Genomic DNA, 20,619 nt, shown 5'->3' on the forward strand with positions numbered 1-20,619 from the left:
AAAGTGGTATTTAGCAGCTCCTGACTCCCACATGGGTCTCAGGACTGCAGCCAGAGCTGGGGCTACCTGAGAGGCCTTTTATGACCCACAGACGCCCCGGAGGAGGCCTGGCCATGTCAGGAGGGCACTGGAGGGCATGTGAGTGACGGCTCATGGGCCAAGAAGGAGCACCCCTGCCTGGAAGGACAGGCCGTGTAGCATGGGGAGGGGGCCGGGGAGGAAACGTGCACCCATCTTCACAGTGGGATGCGGGGAGGAGCTGTGGGAGAGAGGGCTGGGCTGCCGTGCGGGGTGGGAGGTGCCAGGGCTGTGGTGGGAGGCAATACCTTTGCGCCCTGTTTGCCCGGCATCCCTGGCATGCCCCGTTCTCCCTGAAGGAAGAAACAAGAGAAACGATGAGAAGATGACCAGACTCAGGGCCCAAGTCTTGGCTCTGGAAGCTTGGCCTGCAAGGACGTCCAGATAGTGGTAGCTCTGGAAGCCTGGGATGACTGTCCAGCCCACGATGGGCCTTGAGGACCCTGTGGTCACCGGCAGCCACTGTGGGCCCCTTCTCTCAGCTAGGTGAACCTGAACACAGCCAAGTTACAGATCACAGAGCAGGAAAGAGCCAGGGAGAGAAACTAGCCAGTGGAGCCTGAGTCTGGGGGCGGGGACTTGCTCAAGGTTTATCGCCATACAGGGCCCCGGCCAGGGCTGTGGGCCTGAGCTGCCCACCTGGCCACTTACCTCCTGCATAGCCCCCCTCCCTTCCCGTCTAGTGTTTCCTGCCCTGTTTTCACTCCAGCAGGTTTGTATGAGTGGCACTGCTGGCTGAGCTGGACGGGGCTCCAGCCTATCCTCTTTGTCTGGGGTCCTTTTCCTCCCAGGTTCCTTGGGTCTAACTCTTCCTAAGGACACGTGGGCCTTGGCCTCACATGGCCAAGGGTCAGCCTGTGCTTTGGGTGTTGGGGAACTGTGGATGGAGGTAGGACACAGCCTAGAGCCCCCAAGCCCACTCATTTCTCTCCACCACACCCCTAACCTCATCCATCCAGAGGCAGGCAAGTGGTTGCTTCTCTAGGATACTGTGCATGAGGTTTGCTTTACCATCTCGGCAGTGTCCTATCTTTTTCTGTAATCTCTTTTACTTCCTGATGAAAATGCCAAATCTTGGGAGGGGCTGGAGCTCAGGAAGGAAAGGGAACATACTCTTCCCTCCTTGGAAGGACACACCAGGGGGAGATGGGATTGGAGACGACAGCAAGTGACAAATGGGGGCCAAGAGTAGGTGAGTCAAGACTAACCTGTTGTGTCAGAGAGGGAGGGGTGCAGGGGAGGAATAAGGCAGCTCTTGTCTCCACGAGTTGAGCCCCCAAAGAAGCCCCAGCCAGAACCCAGCATATTGGGCAGTGCAGGTGGGAGCAGCCCAGGCCCTGTGGGCTGCAGACCATGCTGCAAGTCCCACGGGCAGAGGCGGAGCCTGGCCCCACCTGCCTGCATCTTTTCTGCTGTCCTCATCCCTTCCCTGCCATCTTACAGGAAGTCCTGGCCCACCCTGCTCCTGGCTGAGGCTGGAGCTACTTCTAACCTCTCCCCTCCATGATCAGGGCTCCACACTGGCATCCAGGTAAGCTTCCCAATACAAAGACTGGACAATATCACTCCCCCACTTGGCCGAGCCTGCCACTGCCCAGCATTGACCATGGAAGAGGGGCCAGGCTCCTGATCATGGCCTTCCACTCCCACTCCTTTTTGGCCTCCTCACCTGACATCCCAACATCTGCTCTCCGTTTCTCTGAAAACACCACCCATTTTCACCATTGTATGCCTTTCTGCTATTTCCTTAACTCAAAACCTTATTCATCCTTGGGGACCAGGTCCAACACCATCTCCGCTATGAAGCCTTTCGCTCTGCCCCATGACCCAGTGCTGGTTCCTCAGTACAGCAGGGACCACTGTGTATTTGTAACCTGCATTCACAGATTCATGTCTGCCTGGGACGGCTTCACCTCCATCCTCTTTGAGCCAAGTCTCCGAATTCTGCAAAAGGCCCAGAAACTTTAGCTTCAAACTCAGGAGCCCTCCCTCACCCCGGCCCACCAGGACCCCTGAGCCACAGGCAGGGGTGTTGAAGCTGGACTCAGAAGTGACCACAGCAGACAAGCTGGTGCCCCAGGTCTGCCCCAGGCACTAAATTCTGGAAAATGTCTCTGGTGGGACAGAGCAGAGAAAGGGACAGCCATTTACCGCACCTGTTACGTGTCTGGTACTGAGTTAAGCCTTTATATCCTTCCTTTATTCAATCCCTAAAAAGAATCCCCTACGATCAGTGTGGGAGTGGATGTTATTCCTGTTTCACAGGTGAGCGAACTGTGGCTCAGAAAGGCTGGGTATGATTGCCAAGGTCATGCAGAGCAGGGATTCAGACACAGGTTTTTTGTCTGCCAAAACCCAGGTACCCTTCTCTCAGCCAGCCTCAAGCTACAGAAAGGCTGGTGTTCCATCGCTTCCATTACCCACTCTCTGCAGGCCGAAAGCAGGGCAAGCTCTCTCTTCTGGAGGAGCCTCAGGTCTGTTCTCCATAGGGGTGAAGACGAGCGTCCAAAACTCAGTCGCATAGAAAGTCATGAAAAGATCCCCTATTAAAATAGCGCCCAAAGTCATCCAATACCTAGGAGTCCACCTAACCAAGGAGGTGAAAGACTCGTCCACGGAAAACGATCCAACACCAATTGAAGGAAATAACAGACACCCCGCGAAGGTTCACTGCTCAGCCTAGGGCTGTCTAATCACAGGCACCAGAAAGGGGCTGAGCCGGGCCCTGCCTGCAAGCACAGTTCTGCTCTATGGCCAGCAGAGGGCGCCAGAGGACCTTGTCAGAAGTCTGGCGACTGTAGCTCTAAGGTTCTCAAAGACCCCTCCTCAGGAGCGCCCTCTGAGGTCCCCGTTACTCTTTCCTTTGGAGGACCAGGTCTCCTGCTAACATTCCAAACAATTCCAAACATTCCCAGGATTGACTCAGCCCCAGGGACATCAGACAGAGTCCCCTGGGGGGTGGGTACAGGTGGGAGGTCAGCTTGGGCATCCCTGACTATTCAGGGATCTCCCGTTTGTCTCATTCTTCCTCTTCCCATCTTCCCCTCAGCTTTCCTCCAACGCACCCACCCTCACCTTACCACCTCCACTGAGGGAGATGGCCTGGGAGTCAGGAAAGGCTGTCTGTGTGACCCTGGATAAGTCACTTTCCCTCTCTGGGTCCAGGTTCCTTATCTGCAAAGTGCAATTAGACTAGACACCTCCTACCCACCCCTGCTCCTGAGAGGCCCTTAGGTGGGAGAGGCCAAAGCTGAGGAGGTGACACTGGGTGTGTTGGCAGCTCCAAAAGAGGGCTCCACCTGAGAGGGAGTGTTAGCTCTGGGTAAAACTGCAGCTCTAGGAGGGGCTCAGTGGGTCTCTGCTCTCCCCTCCTCCTGCTCCGAGGGACAACCTTGCGATGCTTCAGCAAAGGAAGCAGCTGAGGTCTGTCCACACTCCATCTCTGGGCTTCTGTCCCCAGTCTCCACATGAGCTGTGGAGAGCAGAACCTCAGGAGTGAGGGTTTCTGGACTAATCAGGGTTGTCCTCAGCCCGTGTTAGTTTGTATGCAAAGACACAACCACACACTCCAAGGAAATCCGGGCCCCTTGGAGCCTCTGAGGAGGCAGCCCTCCTCGTTAGGGTGGCTGACCTCTGCCACTCCCCTCCCCTCTGGGTCAGATCTCTTAATTCTGCAAGTGACCCAGACTCCCTTGATCCCCATCTGGGGGCCTCCCTCACCCCCACGTCTGGGCTGGGCAGGAAGCAGGGGTGCCCCCGGCTGACCCCACCCTGTGGGCTCACTCCACTCTCATCAGTCTCCTTCTCCAGGGCTTGTCTCCATGGGATTGCCCCAGCCTGACCTCTGCACCGGGAACTGGGCTCGTCCTGCACCAGAAGACGATGATTGTGGATGGTGGGGGAGGGGAGAGAGGGCTGAGAGTCATTATCAAGGACTCAGGGCAGTGGGCAAGGGCGCTCGTTTGCAGGGGTGCGGGGGTGGGGGGGTTTCTGGCAGCCACTGGTGAAGGGAGGACAAAGACACACTTGTGTTCGCAGAGCGTTTCCTCGTGGCTTGTCTTTGCGCGAGCACATCTAGAGGCTCCTTCTTTCCCATTTCCCTTCTTAAAAGTTCTCCTATTTAGAAGGTTTAAGTTTGGAATTGTGCTGAATTTAGATCCACTAACACACTAATGTCTTAGTTGGGGAGGGAGCTCTGATAGTCTGCCAAATTCTGAGGGCCCCAATGTATCCCCTCTACTTCTGCCTTCTCCTGTCCTCCCAGTGGGGAGCCAGGAGGCTCCCCTAGGGGGCTGTCAGCCACCCAACCTGGGCCATCCTACAGCTGGGGAAGTGGGCACTCTGAGCATTACGAAGGGTCTTACCCCATGTGCACAGATGGTGGCAGCTGCTGTGGGACCAGGCCTGAGACCCCCAGGCCGGCCTGGCCGACCACCTGGGATGATGGCTCTTCAACCTTGGTGCCCAGACCTGATGACGCTGGATTGCTGGCCTGGAAGAGGCAGATTTCAGTCTTTGCGGCTAAGATAGAGCTGGGTGAGCATGGGTGGATAGAGAGAGGACTACCCCGAATGACCCTGAAGGCCGTCCCAGCCCCCAGCTGGATGCCACTGACTCCAGCTGCCCCTGCACGAGCGCGTGCCAGCTGCAGTAGGTTCTCTATCCTGGTCCCGCTTCCAGGTGGGAGGACCATCTTTTACCCAGATGACAGGTTGGAGCCAAGCTCCTTGGAGCACAAACTGGTCGTGCTCCGTTCTCTTAATTGGTGATTTACTGTTTGTTGAACAAGCAGGGCAGGGACTTGGCAAGAAGATGTAGTCTGGAAGGAGGTGGGGGCTTCCAGGTCAGCTCTGGCTGAGCAAGGTTAGGCCAGAGAAGCATGGGGAGGGGAAAACCTTCCTAACGTGAGGGTCCCGCTGTGGCCCAGCTCTGGGGTGGGAGGGCCCTGGGCCCAAGCAGCACCACACAGACTCTTTGTTCTCTGCAGGGGAGAAGTGTGGGGCGTGGAGGGCTGGGGGGAGGCCAGTAGGTGACTCAGGCCTTAAGTCTGGACCAGGGCCCTTTCTGGGGCTGGAAAAGCAGGGTGAGGAGGGCTAATGTTTTTCTCTCCCCTAAAGAGTTCGCAGGACTCCCTTCCAGGAGAAAGGCAGCTCTGCCCTAGCCAGCTCCTGCCTGGAGGGGGCTGGGGCCGCAGAAACGCCAGGTCCTCCGGTAATTAGGGCCGGCAGGAAGTGAGCCGGGGAATTACCGGGGTCAGGCGCCCCATCGAAGGCCAGGGCTTTGGAAGGGCGGCTGGCTTGTAATCTCGATTTGAGATGGGTTGATTTTGTAGTTAGTTCCAAAAAGAAAAGTCAGCTCTAATTAATCTGTGGACTTTGGAGTGCAGGAGAAACAGGGCCCAGAGAGCACAGGCTGGGGGGCTGGAGGCCGGCAGAGTGAGAGTCCCGTCAGCCCCCACGAGGCCTCAGATCTGGGGCCCCTCTCTCAGCTCCCTGATCTGCTTTAATTGAAATGGTCTGGATGCCCCCGCTGGGAATTCATGGCTTTGAAAGAAAGTGCTGTCCCTACTCCAGAAGGCTCCTACGTCTACGGCTTCCATCTCACGGAGCCTGGGGTTGCCCAGGTCCTCAGGAGCCAGAGGGGTGCAGGGAGGTTTCTCCGCTGCAGTGGGGCGGGCCTGAGACAGCTGCCTTCTCCTGGCTTTACTGGAGGTCCCAGGACCAGGCCAGCTCCCTGGGGAAGCATTCAGGTGGACTCAGTGCCAATAGGCAAAGTACTCCCCTTCCTTGGTTCTTTGACTAAAATGCACCGAATACCCCAACTTCTCTGCCTTAGACGCTCTGTGTCCTGCTCGCAGAGTCTGGGAGGCTTGGAGGAGGGCCTGAATCCAGCCACAATCTTTTTCTCACAAGAAGGAAAACAGCCCAACTCCCTCCTTCTTTCCTTCTAGTGGAGCAGAAGGAGGAGCGGGGAGGAAACTACTGGAAATCACGAGCCCCTCCAGGCTCCTAAGACCAGGTAGTAAAGCCATTCCGTACAAGGCTTTCGGGCCAGACGGACCTCGCTCCACTGCTTTGTAGCGGTGGCCCTTAGGGGATTCACCTCTGTGAACGTGGGTTTGCTCATCTGTAAACTGGGAATAAGAATAAAACCTACCTCCTAGGGTGGTTATAAGGATCCAGTGAGATGATGCCAGCAAAGTGCCCCTACACAGCCTGGCATGAAGAGGTCCAGTAAGGCAGATATACTAATACTAGTTACCATTCTACAGAAGTATGTCCACCAACAGGATGCCTTGCTCTACCTGGCAGGTCAGAATGATCCTGCCCTTTTGTAGGATGGAGGAGGGGTGAGGAGATGGGCTGGCACGGCTAGAGAATCAGGGCAGAGATGGGCCGGGTGGGCGAGCTTCCGTTCCTCACGCCCTCACTCTAGTGCTCCCGCTATCTGACCATGGGGCCGTTGGATCTCCTCCCCTGGGAGTCCTTCTTTCTGGGAGCCCTGCAGCCTCCAGAGGAGCACCTGCAGTTCCAAGCTGGTCTATCACATCCTTCCTCCTCTGGTCTGAAAACGCACAGCCCGCAGCCTGCTGGAGGGAAATGTGTGCTCAGCTCCAGTCCTTCATGCAAACCCCAAGGCTTAACACCCAGACCGCTATATGCATCAAATGCACACCCCACTGCCAAGACGGACAGACCAGCTCCCATGTGCTTAGAGATAAGATCTCACCAGGTTTTGTGATCCACAAAGTCTGACAATATTCGTCAATCCTCTTGAAAGAGAGCCAGGGTTGTAATGTTTTAAACACACTTTGCGTCTTACAACATATTTAAAGTGGATGGGTGTCATAAATTTGGATCAAATAGGTACCACATGGGTGCACAACAATACTCACAGTGTCTAGGCAGCAGGGCTGAACGTGAGTGGGGCTGGGGTAGCATGAGGCCTGCTGGCCACACTGGGCTGTGATCTCAAGGAGCTGGTGGAGACCCTTTCCTGCTGGCCTGGCTGGCCTTTGAGAGAATGCCAGGCAGGGACCAGCTGCTGGGGTTGGGGGTGGGTGGCGGATGGAACTAATCATCAACAAACTTCACAGGACGAGAAATGTCTTTGCTGAGAGTTAAATTTCACCTCTTATTGAAAGAAAGGCTTCCCTGCATGTGTGTCAAGTCACCAGGACAGAGCAATAGAAGCAGATGTGGAGGGTCTATCAGTTACCATGCGGGTCCCCTCACACCCTGAACACAAGGGGCATCCTGCGGCCTCTGTCCCAGCTCGGTGTCCCCACCCGCTGGCACTCCCTCCTCCCTGGGGTGGTGGGTGAGAGCAAACTCATCCTCCCAGCATGTGATCAAGCTGCCCTTCATGTTGGTGCCTCCTCCCCAGGCCTCATTCCAGGCAGAGAAAAGAGGGGAGGAGAGAGAAGAGATCTGATGGACAGAAGAAGGGAGCTTGGGGGCTGACCCCCCACATCCCAGAGAAACCACAAGCAAGGGTGGTCTGTGCATAGTTAGCCTGAGGTGAGACCCCCTGAGCAGACATTCACCTCTGCGCTGGCGCAAGAAGACTGGCTTCTGGGTTTGGACTCATGAAACCTAGCTTCCAATCCCGGCATGACTATTCACCAGCATGACAGGTGCACCAGCTGTGCACCTTGAACAAAGTATTAACCTTTCTGAGCTTCTCATCTGTCCAGTGGGGATAATGAGCTCAAACTAGTGGGCAATGGTGAGGACCAGTGAGAGAGGGAGTGAACAGCCTTTGGGTAAACCAGGGATGGGAAGCATTGTTACCCTTGTCCTTGGGCACCAGACTCTTCATGTCAGAGTTCTGACAGGAAGCAAACTTCTGCCTGGGCGTGGTGGTCCCTGGGGCCAACATGCCCACTACACCCAGTGGGGCCGGGGCAGGCACTTGTAGCCTCCTGAGTGTCACTCAGCCTTGAGGAATGACTCCTAAGTCCTTGGGGGCAGACTCTTTGCTGCTGCCATCAGCCCCCAGTGCATGCCCTCTGGACTCTGTTGGACCAGGAGGCTGTGGCTTCAGTGGTAACAGGACAAGGGTCCTAGCAGAGTGAGAGCCGGCACAGAGATGAGGTGCTGAGACTATCTGGTGGCTCCAGAGGCACCTACTGAAAAGTCCCAAGGACAGGCTTAGAGAAGAGGAGGCAGCAGGAGCCTTCCAGAAACCCAGAGAGGCAGTGGGCTAGCAGCCTCACAGCCCCTCCAGATTCCACGAGAAGAGGCCGATGTGGAAGGCGGTGGGAGTCAGGGGGGCTGGTAGAGAAAGAAAGGGTGGGGAGCATGACCTGAGCATGAAGAAGAAGGGCCTCTTGATTCCTCGAGGCACCTAAGAACAATGATGCTTCTGATGAGTCCTGGATGTGGATAAAGAAAGACCTGGCAAAGACACAGGGGACTGACTCATAAAGCCGGGGTAGGGGCTGCTCCTCTCTAGGGGATATGGAGCCAACTCTGTCCTTGGGAAGCTGCAGCTTCCCTGAACTGGATCTTAATCCAGTCTCCCATCTGGTACACAAGCTTCTCTTAGCACAATCCCAGACCCGTGATTATCCAGCCTCTCCTTGAATACCTCTGGTGACGGGGAGCTCCCTCCTTCTCAAGGGACCCATCAGCACTTGCGCTACCTTTAGTCATGCGAAAGAAGTACGTTCTCCTTTCCATGCTCGAGCCTTCTCTAGCAGCCCTGAGCCTTCTCTCCTCAGAGCAGGCTTCCCAGGGGTCAGGAGCTGCCCTATCAGCAGGACCACACTGGTTTTCTCTACAAAGTCAATGCAGCCAGGAATGAATGATTCCTCCCACAATCTGAGCCCAGAATTGCCACACTCATGGAACCAGGCCTTCTGTCATCATGACACCCAGCCTTAAGCTGATGCTTCTCCATCCTCAGAGCAACAGACCCCCAACCTCCTGTATGGATGAATCGGACTTGCAGTTGGCAGGAGCAGACATCCGGCATGGTATGGATGCCAGTCGCAGGCATCCTCATGACCCCGGGGAAAACTCTGCATTCCCTCTCCTTGTCGTTTCTTCATGGCTTGAAGAGCTGGTCTGGCTGCTAATGGGAAAGCTGACCCAGTGTTGCACCAGGAGGCAGTAAATTTTGTGAGCTTGCGTGAGTGGATGGAGGCAAACGTGGGGGCCGTAATTCCCACTTCCTGACACAGTACAAACTTCATGGTTTACGCAGAACTAATGAAAGATCTCTCAGGTCTTGCCGTTTCACCCCCAAGCACCCATAAAACACTGCGGTGACGGCAGCGGCCCAATCACAGAGTGTGCGGAGTGTGCTTCTTTAGAGGGAGTCTTCCCTTTCCAGAACCCCTCCTCCTCCTCGCCCTGCCTTTCCTTCCTGTCTCTTTGCTTCCTCTGGAAGGTGCTCTGGCACCTTCCCAGCCAGGGCCTAGAGGGCGGGATGGGCTCCTCGCGGCAGGTGCACCATGGGAAGGACCCAGACTTGGACTTGAATTCCTGCTCTGTCACTTATGAGTCATGTGACTTCAGGCGTGCCTCAGTTTCCTCATTTATTAAATAGGAGATGAATAGTACCAGCCTCCTAAGGTGGTCTTAGGATTAGATATAATGCAGGTCATGTTGAAGCACAGCCTGGTACATAGTAGGCATTCAGTAAGTGGCGCCTATTATTAAAGTTATTTTTTATGTTATATAGTTATTGTAATGACTACCTCTGGGCCTTTGCTCAAACTATTTCCTTGTCTAATATGCCATTTCCCTTGAAATTTACTTGTTGAAGGACCACAGTGGTAGATTTAAAATGGCCACAAAGGCTTCGCTGATCCTCTCACAAGAAGTGGAGGCTCTGACTTGCATGCTTTGGCTGCGTGACTTGCTTTGACCAACAGGACATCAGCAAACGTGATGCAAGGCATGCTGTTGAAAAGCACTTGTGCCCTGGGACTTGCCCATTTTGAACACAGCCCTGAGCTTGCCATGCTGTGAGGAAACCTGTCTGCTCTATTGGGGGTTGAGAGGCCACATGGAGGAGAACAGAGGTACCCGGCCCACAGCCAGCGCCAACCCCAGGCACATGGATGAGGCCACCTTGTTTCCCCAGCCTTTCCATTCATCATCTCACATGACTGCATAAGTGAGCCCAGAGGAGACAGCGGAACTCCCAGATGGCCAATCCACAGAATCATGAGAAATAATTAATCATTTGAAGTGAGTAAGTTTGACAGGACTTGTTACACAGCAGTAGATAATCAATACACTTACCCAATCACCAGGATTGAGCTCAGAGGCTGTCCTCTCCCAGCAAACTTCCCAAACTCCTCCCAACCTAGCATTAATCTCTCTGCACCCACCCCCCATATTCACACAGCACTTTGGGGTGGTAACGGTTAGCACGGTCTGCCTTCACCAGGGTTATTTGTGCAGGAAATCCTTCAGTCTCTCTGGCCTGTGAGCTGCCAGAGAGCAGGGCTGGGGCCGCTCCATATCCCCCACCACACTCAGTGTGGAGCTCTACCTGGCTCCCACTTACCAAGCCCTCGGGGGCCAGTGAGAACCTGGCCTGCCTCTGTGCAGACACAGCCACCCAGGCTGGCAGGGGACACTCCTGGGTCTCAGGTTTAGCCAGGCCACTGACTTGGCTGAGGCCCGGCCCCCTCAGAGCCTCCTCCTCCCTCAAATGGAGGCATGAACTCCTGTTCAGCCAACTTCAAAAGGTTTTCAGGCTCTTGCTGGGTGTGTGTGCAAAAGTGCGTGTGCGTGACTAAGTCCAGACCCTGTGTGCTCTGTGGTGAAGCCCCTCTTGGTTGTCACTGAAGGGTGGGATCCTCCCGTCCCTTCATTCTTACCTTCCGGCCGTGGTAGCCCTGGATCCCTGGGTCTCCCTGGGGGAACCAAGAGAAGACCATTAGAGGGGTTTTCCCAGCGCCAGACTTCAGCTCTCACCACCCGCCTCACAGTAACCATTCCTCTTCCTCCCTCTGACTCCAAATCCTCTGACATCCACCTCCAGCCATCCCTGGGACAACAACAGGGACCATCGGCCCCTTCAGAATGAGTCCCCGCCTTGCAGAGGCAGAGGGAGACGGAGGGTGGACTTGGCAGGGGCCCAGGACACCCGAGTGTCAGTTTTGGTTCCACCACTGACACTCTGTTGCACCTGCTGGGTAAGTCACTTTTCTCCAGGGCTCTAGCTTCTGTATTTGTAAAATGATTGGGTGAGATCAGTGATTCACAACTTCTCATCCCCAGAGCTGCAGGGACCCCAGCTTCAAAGGGAGAGGCTGTTTTAAACTGTGGGCTTCCAGATAAGGTTTTGAAAGAGACCAGATGACCCCAAAGGTTCTTCCCAGTTCTGGCCCCTTATGAAACACTGTTTTATTGGGATGCTGTGACAGCGCCCTGGGCATCTTGAGTTTCCAACTAGACCGTACGTCAGCTCTTTGGAGGGTGGGGCTGCATCTTCCATTCCAACCATAGCACTTGCTAGGCCTGAGCCCACAAAAGTGCAGTCTCTGTGGGACCCAATCAATTTCCGAGTGGCGTTTTCTACATGAGCCACTCATGATCCATCTCTCGGCTGAGAGCCCTCCAGTTCCTTACTCAGTACCCGAGTGTTGCGTCCCCTGCCTTCCTACAGGCAACCCTCCTACCCATTTGATGCATCACCCAGAAGGACCCTCACCTTCAGTCCAGGAGGCCCAGGTAAGCCCTGTGGAAGCAAGAAAAAAAGATGTGTGGAGATGGATTCCACTGGCAAATGGTGAGGGCTAGTCATGCTTACAGTGGAAGCTGGGGGCAGAGTAGTGCTTGAATAGCTGGGATGGGTTCTGGCTGTGCTGGAGAACAGATCTAGAGGGTGCTGGAAGGGTGTCTGAAGCCTGGTGAGGGCACGTGGGGACAACAGGCTCATGTCCCTCTCTGGAGCCACATGGGCGCCATGGGCAACTCCGCAGTGCTCGCCCACTGGAAAATAGGTCAGTGGCATCCTGTGAAATTGATGGTGTGGTTTGGTCCAGATCCCCACCCACCCACCTCCTAACTGGAACCGCTCTCTGGAAAGCTGACCTTGCCCAGCAGAGCCTGGATTTTGCCTTTGGCCCTGCCAGACTGCGGGGGAGCCCTCTGTCTCCTTTCCCCATCTCCCGGGCACTGTAACCTCGGCAGCCAGCGCAGGGAGGTGGTGCGGCCCTGTGGGAGCCTGAAGGAGAGGTGAGGGAAGGCTGGCTCCGGCGTGGTCTCGGGAGTGGGTCTGGATGGCAAACATGGGCGGGAGGAAACTATGATGCCCAAGTCTGGTCTGTTTCAACTGGTTGAAAAACATGCTTTCTGGTTTTTTCTTTTATAAACAACCTAACAAAGAAAACCACCTGGCTTGGGTTCAGGGATGGGGAGCCCAGTGTGTCTGGGGGAGGGCCATCAGCGAATAAGTCAATTTTGAGCACTTTGGTTTTCTCAGCTTGGTTTGTTTGGTTCAATTCCCTAAATTTCACTACCTTTCAGGTTTTCCGTTTTCCCATCTAGAAACCCATGGAAGTGAGAAAACCCTGGGTTCTGAGGAGAAATCATGGAAATATTTAAAATCCATGGTAGGGTCAAGTTGAGCAGGAGAGCTGTCTCCTAGCAAATTAAGTGTTTACTCTGCTATGCTGCTTTCTGGCCAAGCTGGCTGCCCTGGTCAGCCAGAGCTGTCGCCCAGCCCAGGGGGACCCTACACTGCAGCTGGGCAGCTGGGGTAGCTGAGGGCCCAGACGTGAAGCTGAGTGGCCTGGAATGTGGTTGTCCCCATTGAGGGCTGTTTGGCAGGGGCATCCCTGACCCAGCAATCCGACCTCTGGGACTCCATTGCTGCAAAAGCATCAAATATGTGCACAGACATTTATGTTCCAGGATATACACATTGCAGAAGAGAATTCATAACTGCCTTGTAAATAGAGCCAGCAGTCCTAAAATCCATATCATGGGAGACTACCTGACATAGGAAAGGGCATGGTTTATGCTATTAAGTGAAAAAAGTAACAGGCTACAAACTGCTCTACTATTCAGAACATCACCAACCTAGAAAACGTTCATGTGCAGATAAGTCTAAGGAGAAAAATGGAAAGGACTCTCCACAATGTTAATGACAGGGAACTCTGGAAAATAGGCAATTTACAACTTTTTTTGTCTATTTTCCAAATTTTTCACAATGAATGTATGATGCATTGTTGTCATAAGAGAGAAAAAGTTTTATGGTTTTTTTTTTAAGCCACGTGGAAAAAACATCAAACAGACTATGTCCTTAACCCCTGTCCCTCCAGTAACTGCTGATGTTAGTCTTAGTTCTGGGTGGAGAACCCATTTTCTCCAAAGAAGTTGAGGGGCCTGCTAAGTTATTCTGCCCTGGTACTTTCTTGTACTAAACTGGGCTGAGATAGAGTCAGGGGTTGGCCAGGGCTTGACAACAGACGACCTGGTGGACTCTGGCACCGACATATTGCCTGAGTGTGGTCTTGCCTGGAGCAGGTGCCTGTTGGCCCCGCTGGACCCCTCCCAGCAGTGGTCCAATCCCCAGACTCGATGCAGGGTCCTCCTGGCCGACCAGGTGTGCAGCCCAGCTGGGAGGTGGCCCAGGAGTGTGAAACCTACATATACTGGGACAGGTGTGTTCCTTAGGATGCCCCCTTGCTACCTCCTGTAGAACTTCCCCATCTCAGGTTTTCCTAAGCCCAGGGTCAGGGGCAGCCATCAGAGTGGTCCTGGGGACTTTTTTCCCAAGCTCCTCTCTGCTGAGGCTGGGAGAGGGGAGGCCTGTTAGCGATTTCCTCTCTGGAAGGCAATGACTGGAGTGGAGCGCAGGGTCCCAGGACGTGTGTTTCCAGAACCAGACTGCAACAGGTGAGTGTGACAGGGATAGGCAGCTCCTACACAGGCCAGCCACGTTCAGTGGCCCTGCCAAGGTGTTTCTGCCTGTTTGGCAGGGACCCAGGTTCCTGTTGGTTATACAAGGTTTGGAAACTTCCAGAGAATTCTTGGAACAAATCTTGAAGGAGAAGAAGCAGTGGAGAGCAGGAGGGATACTTACAGGTGGCCCCATAGGCCCTGGCAGTCCTGGGTGCCCCAGAGGTCCACTCGGTCCAGGAGGGCCTGGTGGCCCTGGTGGGCCTTGAATGCCAGCCTGGCCCTGTTCACCCTGAGGTTCATGGAAACAAGTGTTAGAGCCCCAGGGCTGCAAAGCAGTTCCCGCCCCAGTGCCATGCACCCAGTGAGGCCCCGCCGTGGGCTCTGGGGGGAGGCAGTGGTGGCGTGACGGTGGTGATGCTGTGGTGGTGATTACATGCAGGGACTGGTGGCAGCAAGGAGATGGCCAAGACATTAGGCCCCCAGAGGAGAGGCTTCCAGAGAGGACTTGCTGCAGGAGCAGCTGGTCCCCAGGGCAAGAGCCCTGCTGCGGTGGCAGAGGCAAAGGAGTGAGTGAGATGCCCCCGGCACGCCCAAAGGCCTGCTCCCGGCCTGGTCAGATGGCCAGGGTCCATGCCTGGTGGCCGGCGGCCTGGGCCTGCCCGGCCGCCCCCCTCCTTTGTGGAGAGTGCACCATCTCTGTGCCCCAGTCTCCCTGCCATCAAATGAGAACAGCTGCTCCCTGCTTCCTGTCACCACTTTTTGCTGTCTTTGATTATTTGGCCCAGAGGATCAACTGAGATCCTAGGGTCAGAGGCTACAGAATTTTGTTTGGTTCACCAGACAATTGGGCAAGAGATTTTATGTAAAAAATTTGGCTTAGTGGCTTCTGAAGAAAAACTGGGAGCCCTGGCCAGCTAGGCCCACACTCCGGAGGGCAGCCACTGCCTGGGCTCCCCAGCTGCTTCCGTCCCCACACTCCATATCCTTTCTGCATGCAGCCTGCTTCTGTCACTTACGTGATTGGTGCCTGATCTCAGGGGACAGCTGAGTTTGCAACCCTTAGCTTGGTTGAATTTTGAAACTGTCAAGTGCTCTTTGCATGGGGATGCTATTGCTATTCCTTTGCCTACCCTGACTCCTCACTCAGCTGCTCTGAGCCCAGCCTTTGTCACCCACCGTGCATATGCCCAGGATGGACCCAGGGCCCAGAGAGGTTAAGGTGGGATCGAGTTCCCTCAGGAGGAAGAGAGAGCCTGGTCCATGCGACCCAGATCTTGGGGCCTGGGGCCAGCCAGAGTCATTATGTAATTTTCTATGTGACATCTCTAGGGGGGATCTGGGCTCAGCTCTTGATAAGGGCCCCATTCCTGCGACAGACTAAAGCAGAACAGCCTGGCAGGTGTGAGAGCTCCAGGCTGGGATGCAGTGGGGCACAGGTGACCAGACTTCCAGGCTGGCCCATCCTTCTCAGTGTGATCTCAGTAATCCTCTAGGACACTCCTGCTTCCCTAAATGAAGAAGGGAGCTGATGGTGCTTGCTGCAAACCCCATAGAGGAAAATGATGATTATAAACAGGAGTGCACAACCTCAGGATGAGAACAAAGATTTTAGCAGCACCTGCTTGAACCATCTCTCCGTTGGGACATCCTAGGGCCAATGCCACCAGCAGTGCCACTCTGGGGCCTGGGCTGCATCCTGTCACAACCTCTGAGAAGCTGCTTGAGGGCTCTGAGTGTCCTTGGGGGAGAAAGCAGGTGCAGAAATGGATCACAAGTCCCACTTTACAGAAGAGAAAACTGAAGCTCAGAGAAGTTGAGCTCTCTGACCAAGGTCACAGGGAGAAATCGGGGTGGGGGGGAGCCAGGACCCAAACTCAGAACTCCAGATTATTTCTATTCATTCCAGATAAGCCCCCAGCAAAAACTGCTCACCATCCAACTTTATGCACGTTGGAAATGACTCCAACACCATCTGCTAAGCACATCATATCTTACATAAAGTCTCCTCTTTCAACTAATGTTAGACCCTATGTTTAAGCATCTTAGAGAGCCTGTAAAATCAATATTGGTTTATTGATAGGAAATGGACAAGCCTTTTTATGTCCCACGGTGGCTGACAGCATCAAAACCTTATTCTCCAGGCCGAATCCGCAGCAGGCAGAACAGGGGCCCCTATTCTTCCCACTTTCCTGTGGAAATCAGGTCAGAGCAGCACAGAAAGTTCTGGATCACCTGCCTCTCGCTCTTGAAAAGGGAGGCAGGAGCAAGCCTCAGCCCCTCTCAGTTTCTTCGCCTGTAATGTGGGGATAACGAGGATGGCACCGCCGCTGTTGGGTGGCTGGTGTGGGATCACACGGGATAATCCACGTAGAATTCTTACAGAAGTTCCTGGAACCCAGTGGGGGCTCAGCAAACAGCGGTTGACGCAACTAAAGCCGGGAGGTGGCTGCTGGGGGCTGGGGCCGACGGCCACTCTGAGAGCAAGGACTCAGCTCCCCTGGAAGGGCGTCTGACACAGTGGGATCGCTGAGAGTGGGGTGGGCCTGGTGCTTCTCTGAGCTGGCACTGGGCCCCCTGAGAGCCATGCTTGGGGTAAGTACTCGGAGCACGTGGAGGCTCTTGAGGATTTGGCTGGTGTAATGGGATATGTAGGCTCGGGTAGCACACGTATCACGTGTCCCTCTGTATTTTTAGCTGTTAATTGGAGTGATTTTTCAGCCTTGTTCAATCAGGTGCCTGAACATGCAGGCCCCTGGGCTCCTGAGTCAAGCCAGATGGTGGCTCCTGGCCCTGCTGTCAGGCTTTCGGAGAGCATCTCTGAGCCTTGCCACTTCCAGCACCACTGTAGCCTTGAGGGGGACCCCGACCCCCAATATAAGGAAGGCTGGTGGCGTGAGTGGCAGCCATGGGCTGCCTGGTCTAGAATCAAGCTGTAACACCTCTGCCTGGATCCCTTGGTCTGTGGTCTCTTGCTCTTTGTTCGTTGTGATCTGGTCCAATCCCAGCCTCCTTGGCTTGTAAGGCAGGAAGAAGGAAGCGGTTGCTCACGATGATTACATCTATCAGTTGTGGGCTAAATTTCCTCTGCAGATTCCCTCGATTCTCAAACTCAGGTTACCAGCAATCAGATACTAAGCAACCTACACTTTTAAATAGAAAGGGTGTAGGTCCAACTGAGAGAGCCCTGGATGTGGGGTCTGAAGACCTGGCTGCCAGTTCCCATCCTGCCTCCTGCTGTTTGTGTGACCTTGGGTACAAATTCACCTCTCTGAGCCTCAGTTTAATCATAGCACTTAAACTATGCCAGAATTATTCCCAGTGCTTTGTGTACACAATGACCCTAGGCAGTAGGAACTGTTATTACCCTTATTTTACAAACAAGCAAGCTGAGGTACAGAGAGGTTAAGTAACTTGCCCCAAATCACACAGCTAGTAAGGAAGAAAATCTTGGTGCTCTGCAATTTACTGGCTGTGTAATCTTGGGCAACTTAATGTCTCTGAGCCTGATTTCCTCATCTGTGAAATAAGGATGATCATGCCTAAATCATACAACTGTGGAGAGAATTAAATGAAATCAGGCCTGTAAAAAGCACAGCTCAGTGCCTGGCACACAGTGATGGCTGTTGATGGTGGCTGTTATGAGCAGTAATGGTGAGGTAATAGTCGTGACTCCTGGGTCTTGTGTATTTTCATGTCTATGGCATTTGTGGGTCCATTTTTATCTAGTTTAATGTAACGAGAGTGGAGTGAGATTCTGGCTTTGCCGGCAGCCCCAACTGGCCTGTCAGGGCCCAGAGACTTGCCAGTCCCTGGGAAGCCCGATGTGGTCTGGGCAAGGGAGGTGTCTACCTGGAAGGTCCGCCTTTTAATGACTGGGGGTGGAGCCAGCCGCACTGAATTGAGGAGAGGCAGCAGCTGAGGAGAAAGACCAGGTGGAAGGCCAGAGGGCAAAGGCCAAAGATCGCAGGTGCTCAGGAGGGTCGAAAGTCGCCAGGAAGGCAGGGCGGCCAAGAGGGTGGGAGGAGAGGAAGAGAGAAGAGAGATTAGTGAGCATGAGGCACAGGAGGAGGGCGTGGGCGGGGCTTCAAGGTTTGTGGGTGCAGTGCAGAGCTTGCCCTTGGGTGGCACCCCATCCCTTGAGGGAGTCTTGGCCAGCAGCCCTCCCCGACCGGGAGAGTGGCCCTACCTGGCCTGGCCTGCCCTCTGTGGCCAAGGTGGGCCACAGAGGCCTCCTGACACACGGCCCAACATTGCACTGCCAGCCCCGGCCATCCCTGGTTGTGGACCGAGGCTGCTGGGCTGAGGGGAGCAGACTCCAAGGCTGTGGCTGGGGAGCCACAAGACCAGCTAAATTGGTCCTTGAGGCCAGGCTGGTGTGTGGTGACCTCTGGGTTCTTTTTTTGGTTGAAGAAGAAAGGCTAGTGTCAGCGAATCTGGGGAGGATGGTCAAGGGTGGTGCCAAGGCTGGCTCCCGGGTACTGAGCCAGTGGAGGGTGTGACCGGTATGGGCACCAGCTAAGTGCAACTGAGGTCTCACCCTGGGGCTCATGGGCTTGGAAAACAGAGGCTGGGCAAAGATGTCTCCAGCATGTTCAACCACTTTTTAGAGGGGAGGCAACTTGCAATCACATTATCTGATGTCATTTTCGTTTCTGGAAATCCTTGCTGCTTCTGGTCTCTCTACCCATTGGAGCTGAATGCCCCGTGGCTTTAGGAAGAGGTTAGAACTCATGTGAAAACAAAGATGGCATGTAATCCACCTCTTGCTTTTGAAAGCATTTTAACTCATGTGAGGTTGTTGGGATGAGCATTAAGAAGCAGGGGCCACCTGGGCTGAGGAGGGACCCAGCTGAGGACTTGGGAGCCCGATTGTGGCCTTTCTGGGTCACTGCTGCCTTCACGGGCAGCTGCTGCCCTGGGAGCCCCACCCCTCCCACTGTAGGACCTGGAGACGTGCAATGTTGGGCTCTGCGTCCAGGGAGCCTCTCAGCAGAGGGGCCCGGAGACCTTCCAGAACCTACGAACCTTCAGGGTAATTATCTGGTTGGAGCGCAGAGCGGCTAGAGGGCTGCTTAGGTGCTCCTGGGGTGGGGGTGCGGGTGGAAACAGGGTGACAGAGAGAGTGAGTGCCAGGCCCAGACACCAGCTCCCTGCTCCCTGTCCCAGAGCACCCCAGCCCACCCCTGCCTACCCCTCCTCCTGCTCCCTCCCTCCCTGGGGATGCTGCAGGCTGGAACAGAGGCCCGGGCCAACCTGCCACTCCCTTCAGGTCCACAGACCCCTCAGAAAGCCAACAGACCCCTTGCCTAGAAGCACCCCGATTTCCTACCCACTTCCAAATAAACAGAGGGTGCCTGCTGCCTTGCCTTGCCCATCAGCTGGATCCCCAAATCCACTCTCACCCTGCCTGACTTGTCACGCACACAGGTGCAGTCATAGCGCCGGGCTTCCTTGCACTCTGTGCCCAAGGGGCTCTGAAGCTTCTATCCCTGTCAGCTTCCTCTTGCTGGGTTGGGCTGAAGGGCAGAGAGCGCTCTCCTCCTCCTGCCCCCATGCATTCACTTGGACTAAGGACACACTGTCAAAGCGTCTGCAAGCGTGTTGTCTTTTGTGCTGGGGGATGCTGTCTTTCTTTCGTGTAACATAACAATCCTGTGAGCCCATCGTTTCAAATAAACACAGCTGACCTTCTATTATTGTATCAGGATCAGGCTGGCCGGAACACCAGGGCCCCTGCCTCCCTGGAGCACATGCCACTGACAGGCTGGCTCTGTCTGCCCTGCTACCGGCCCGCGTCCCCTGCCCAGCCTTGGCCTCAACCCCACCCCAGCCGCTCATGTTCAAGGCTGCCCCGCCTTCAGCCTCTCCCTGGCCTGGGAACCCAGAGGTCAGAGTCTGAGTGGCCAGACCCTGTTGGCAAGGCCCTCCCAGTGGCCTTCTGGAGCCAGCACAGTCAACTGTGAGCCTGGCTTGTACACCTATCCACTCCCTCAATCCCCCTGCCTGGCAGGGATGGGCGGCCAGGGCAGCTGTACTGTGTGTGTGTTTCTGAACACAATGAAGCCTGTGACAGGTGGATGGACACCTAAAGATGCCTGTCGTCCCTACCCCTACTGCCCACGTCTGAAAGCAGCAAGGCTGATCCACAAAACAAGGGGCATTTTCCTGGTCCCTGCTCCCTGGGGCTCCTGCTGGAGGAAGCACCGCACACCTTCACCCTCCTCGCTCAAGAATGGCTCTCTGATGCTGGTACACATATTTGAGGCTTCCTAATAGGACCATAACAGCCATTGGGCTCTGTATTCTGGGGTGGAGCAAGGAAAAGAAAGGAGCTGGGTGGGGGCTGGGGCAGAGTGGGAGACCATCCCAGCCCTGAAATCCCCTACCCGCTTAGAGAAGCATCCTTTTATTCTTCAAGAGGCAAAACAGAGACTTTATCCTTGAATCGATATAGTCAGCCTTCAATTATCTCCCGCCATGGAGGTTTGGGTCATCTGAAACAATGACTAACCCAAAAGTCCCTCTGATTCAGCCAGGGCAGGCAGCCAGACACACACGTACATGGAGTCACACGCTGGGTACAGGATCAGACACAGACTCGAACAAGCTGCATGGCCTTACCTAGAAGGCCATGTGCAAAGGAGTGCACAGCCAGGCGGGGGGAGTT

At 54.8% G+C, this 20,619-nt stretch overlaps 1 protein-coding gene across 1 annotated transcript in view; it reads right to left on the reverse strand.

The window, feature by feature from the left end:
* COL13A1 (collagen type XIII alpha 1 chain) overlaps window positions 1–20,619 on the reverse strand; it is an 83,052-nt gene that overhangs the window by 37,683 nt on the left and 24,750 nt on the right. The window contains exons 12-16 of the mRNA XM_064488101.1: window positions 17,802–17,867; window positions 14,134–14,241; window positions 11,755–11,781; window positions 10,919–10,954; window positions 327–371 (exon numbers count right to left, since the gene is read on the reverse strand). Of these exons, the coding sequence (XP_064344171.1) occupies window positions 327–371; window positions 10,919–10,954; window positions 11,755–11,781; window positions 14,134–14,241; window positions 17,802–17,867 (282 nt within the window). The remainder of the gene's footprint in view (window positions 1–326; window positions 372–10,918; window positions 10,955–11,754; window positions 11,782–14,133; window positions 14,242–17,801; window positions 17,868–20,619) is intronic.

Source organism: Camelus dromedarius, chromosome 8 (genome assembly GCF_036321535.1).
Source record: "Camelus dromedarius isolate mCamDro1 chromosome 8, mCamDro1.pat, whole genome shotgun sequence".
NCBI classification, from domain to species: domain Eukaryota; kingdom Metazoa; phylum Chordata; class Mammalia; order Artiodactyla; family Camelidae; genus Camelus; species Camelus dromedarius.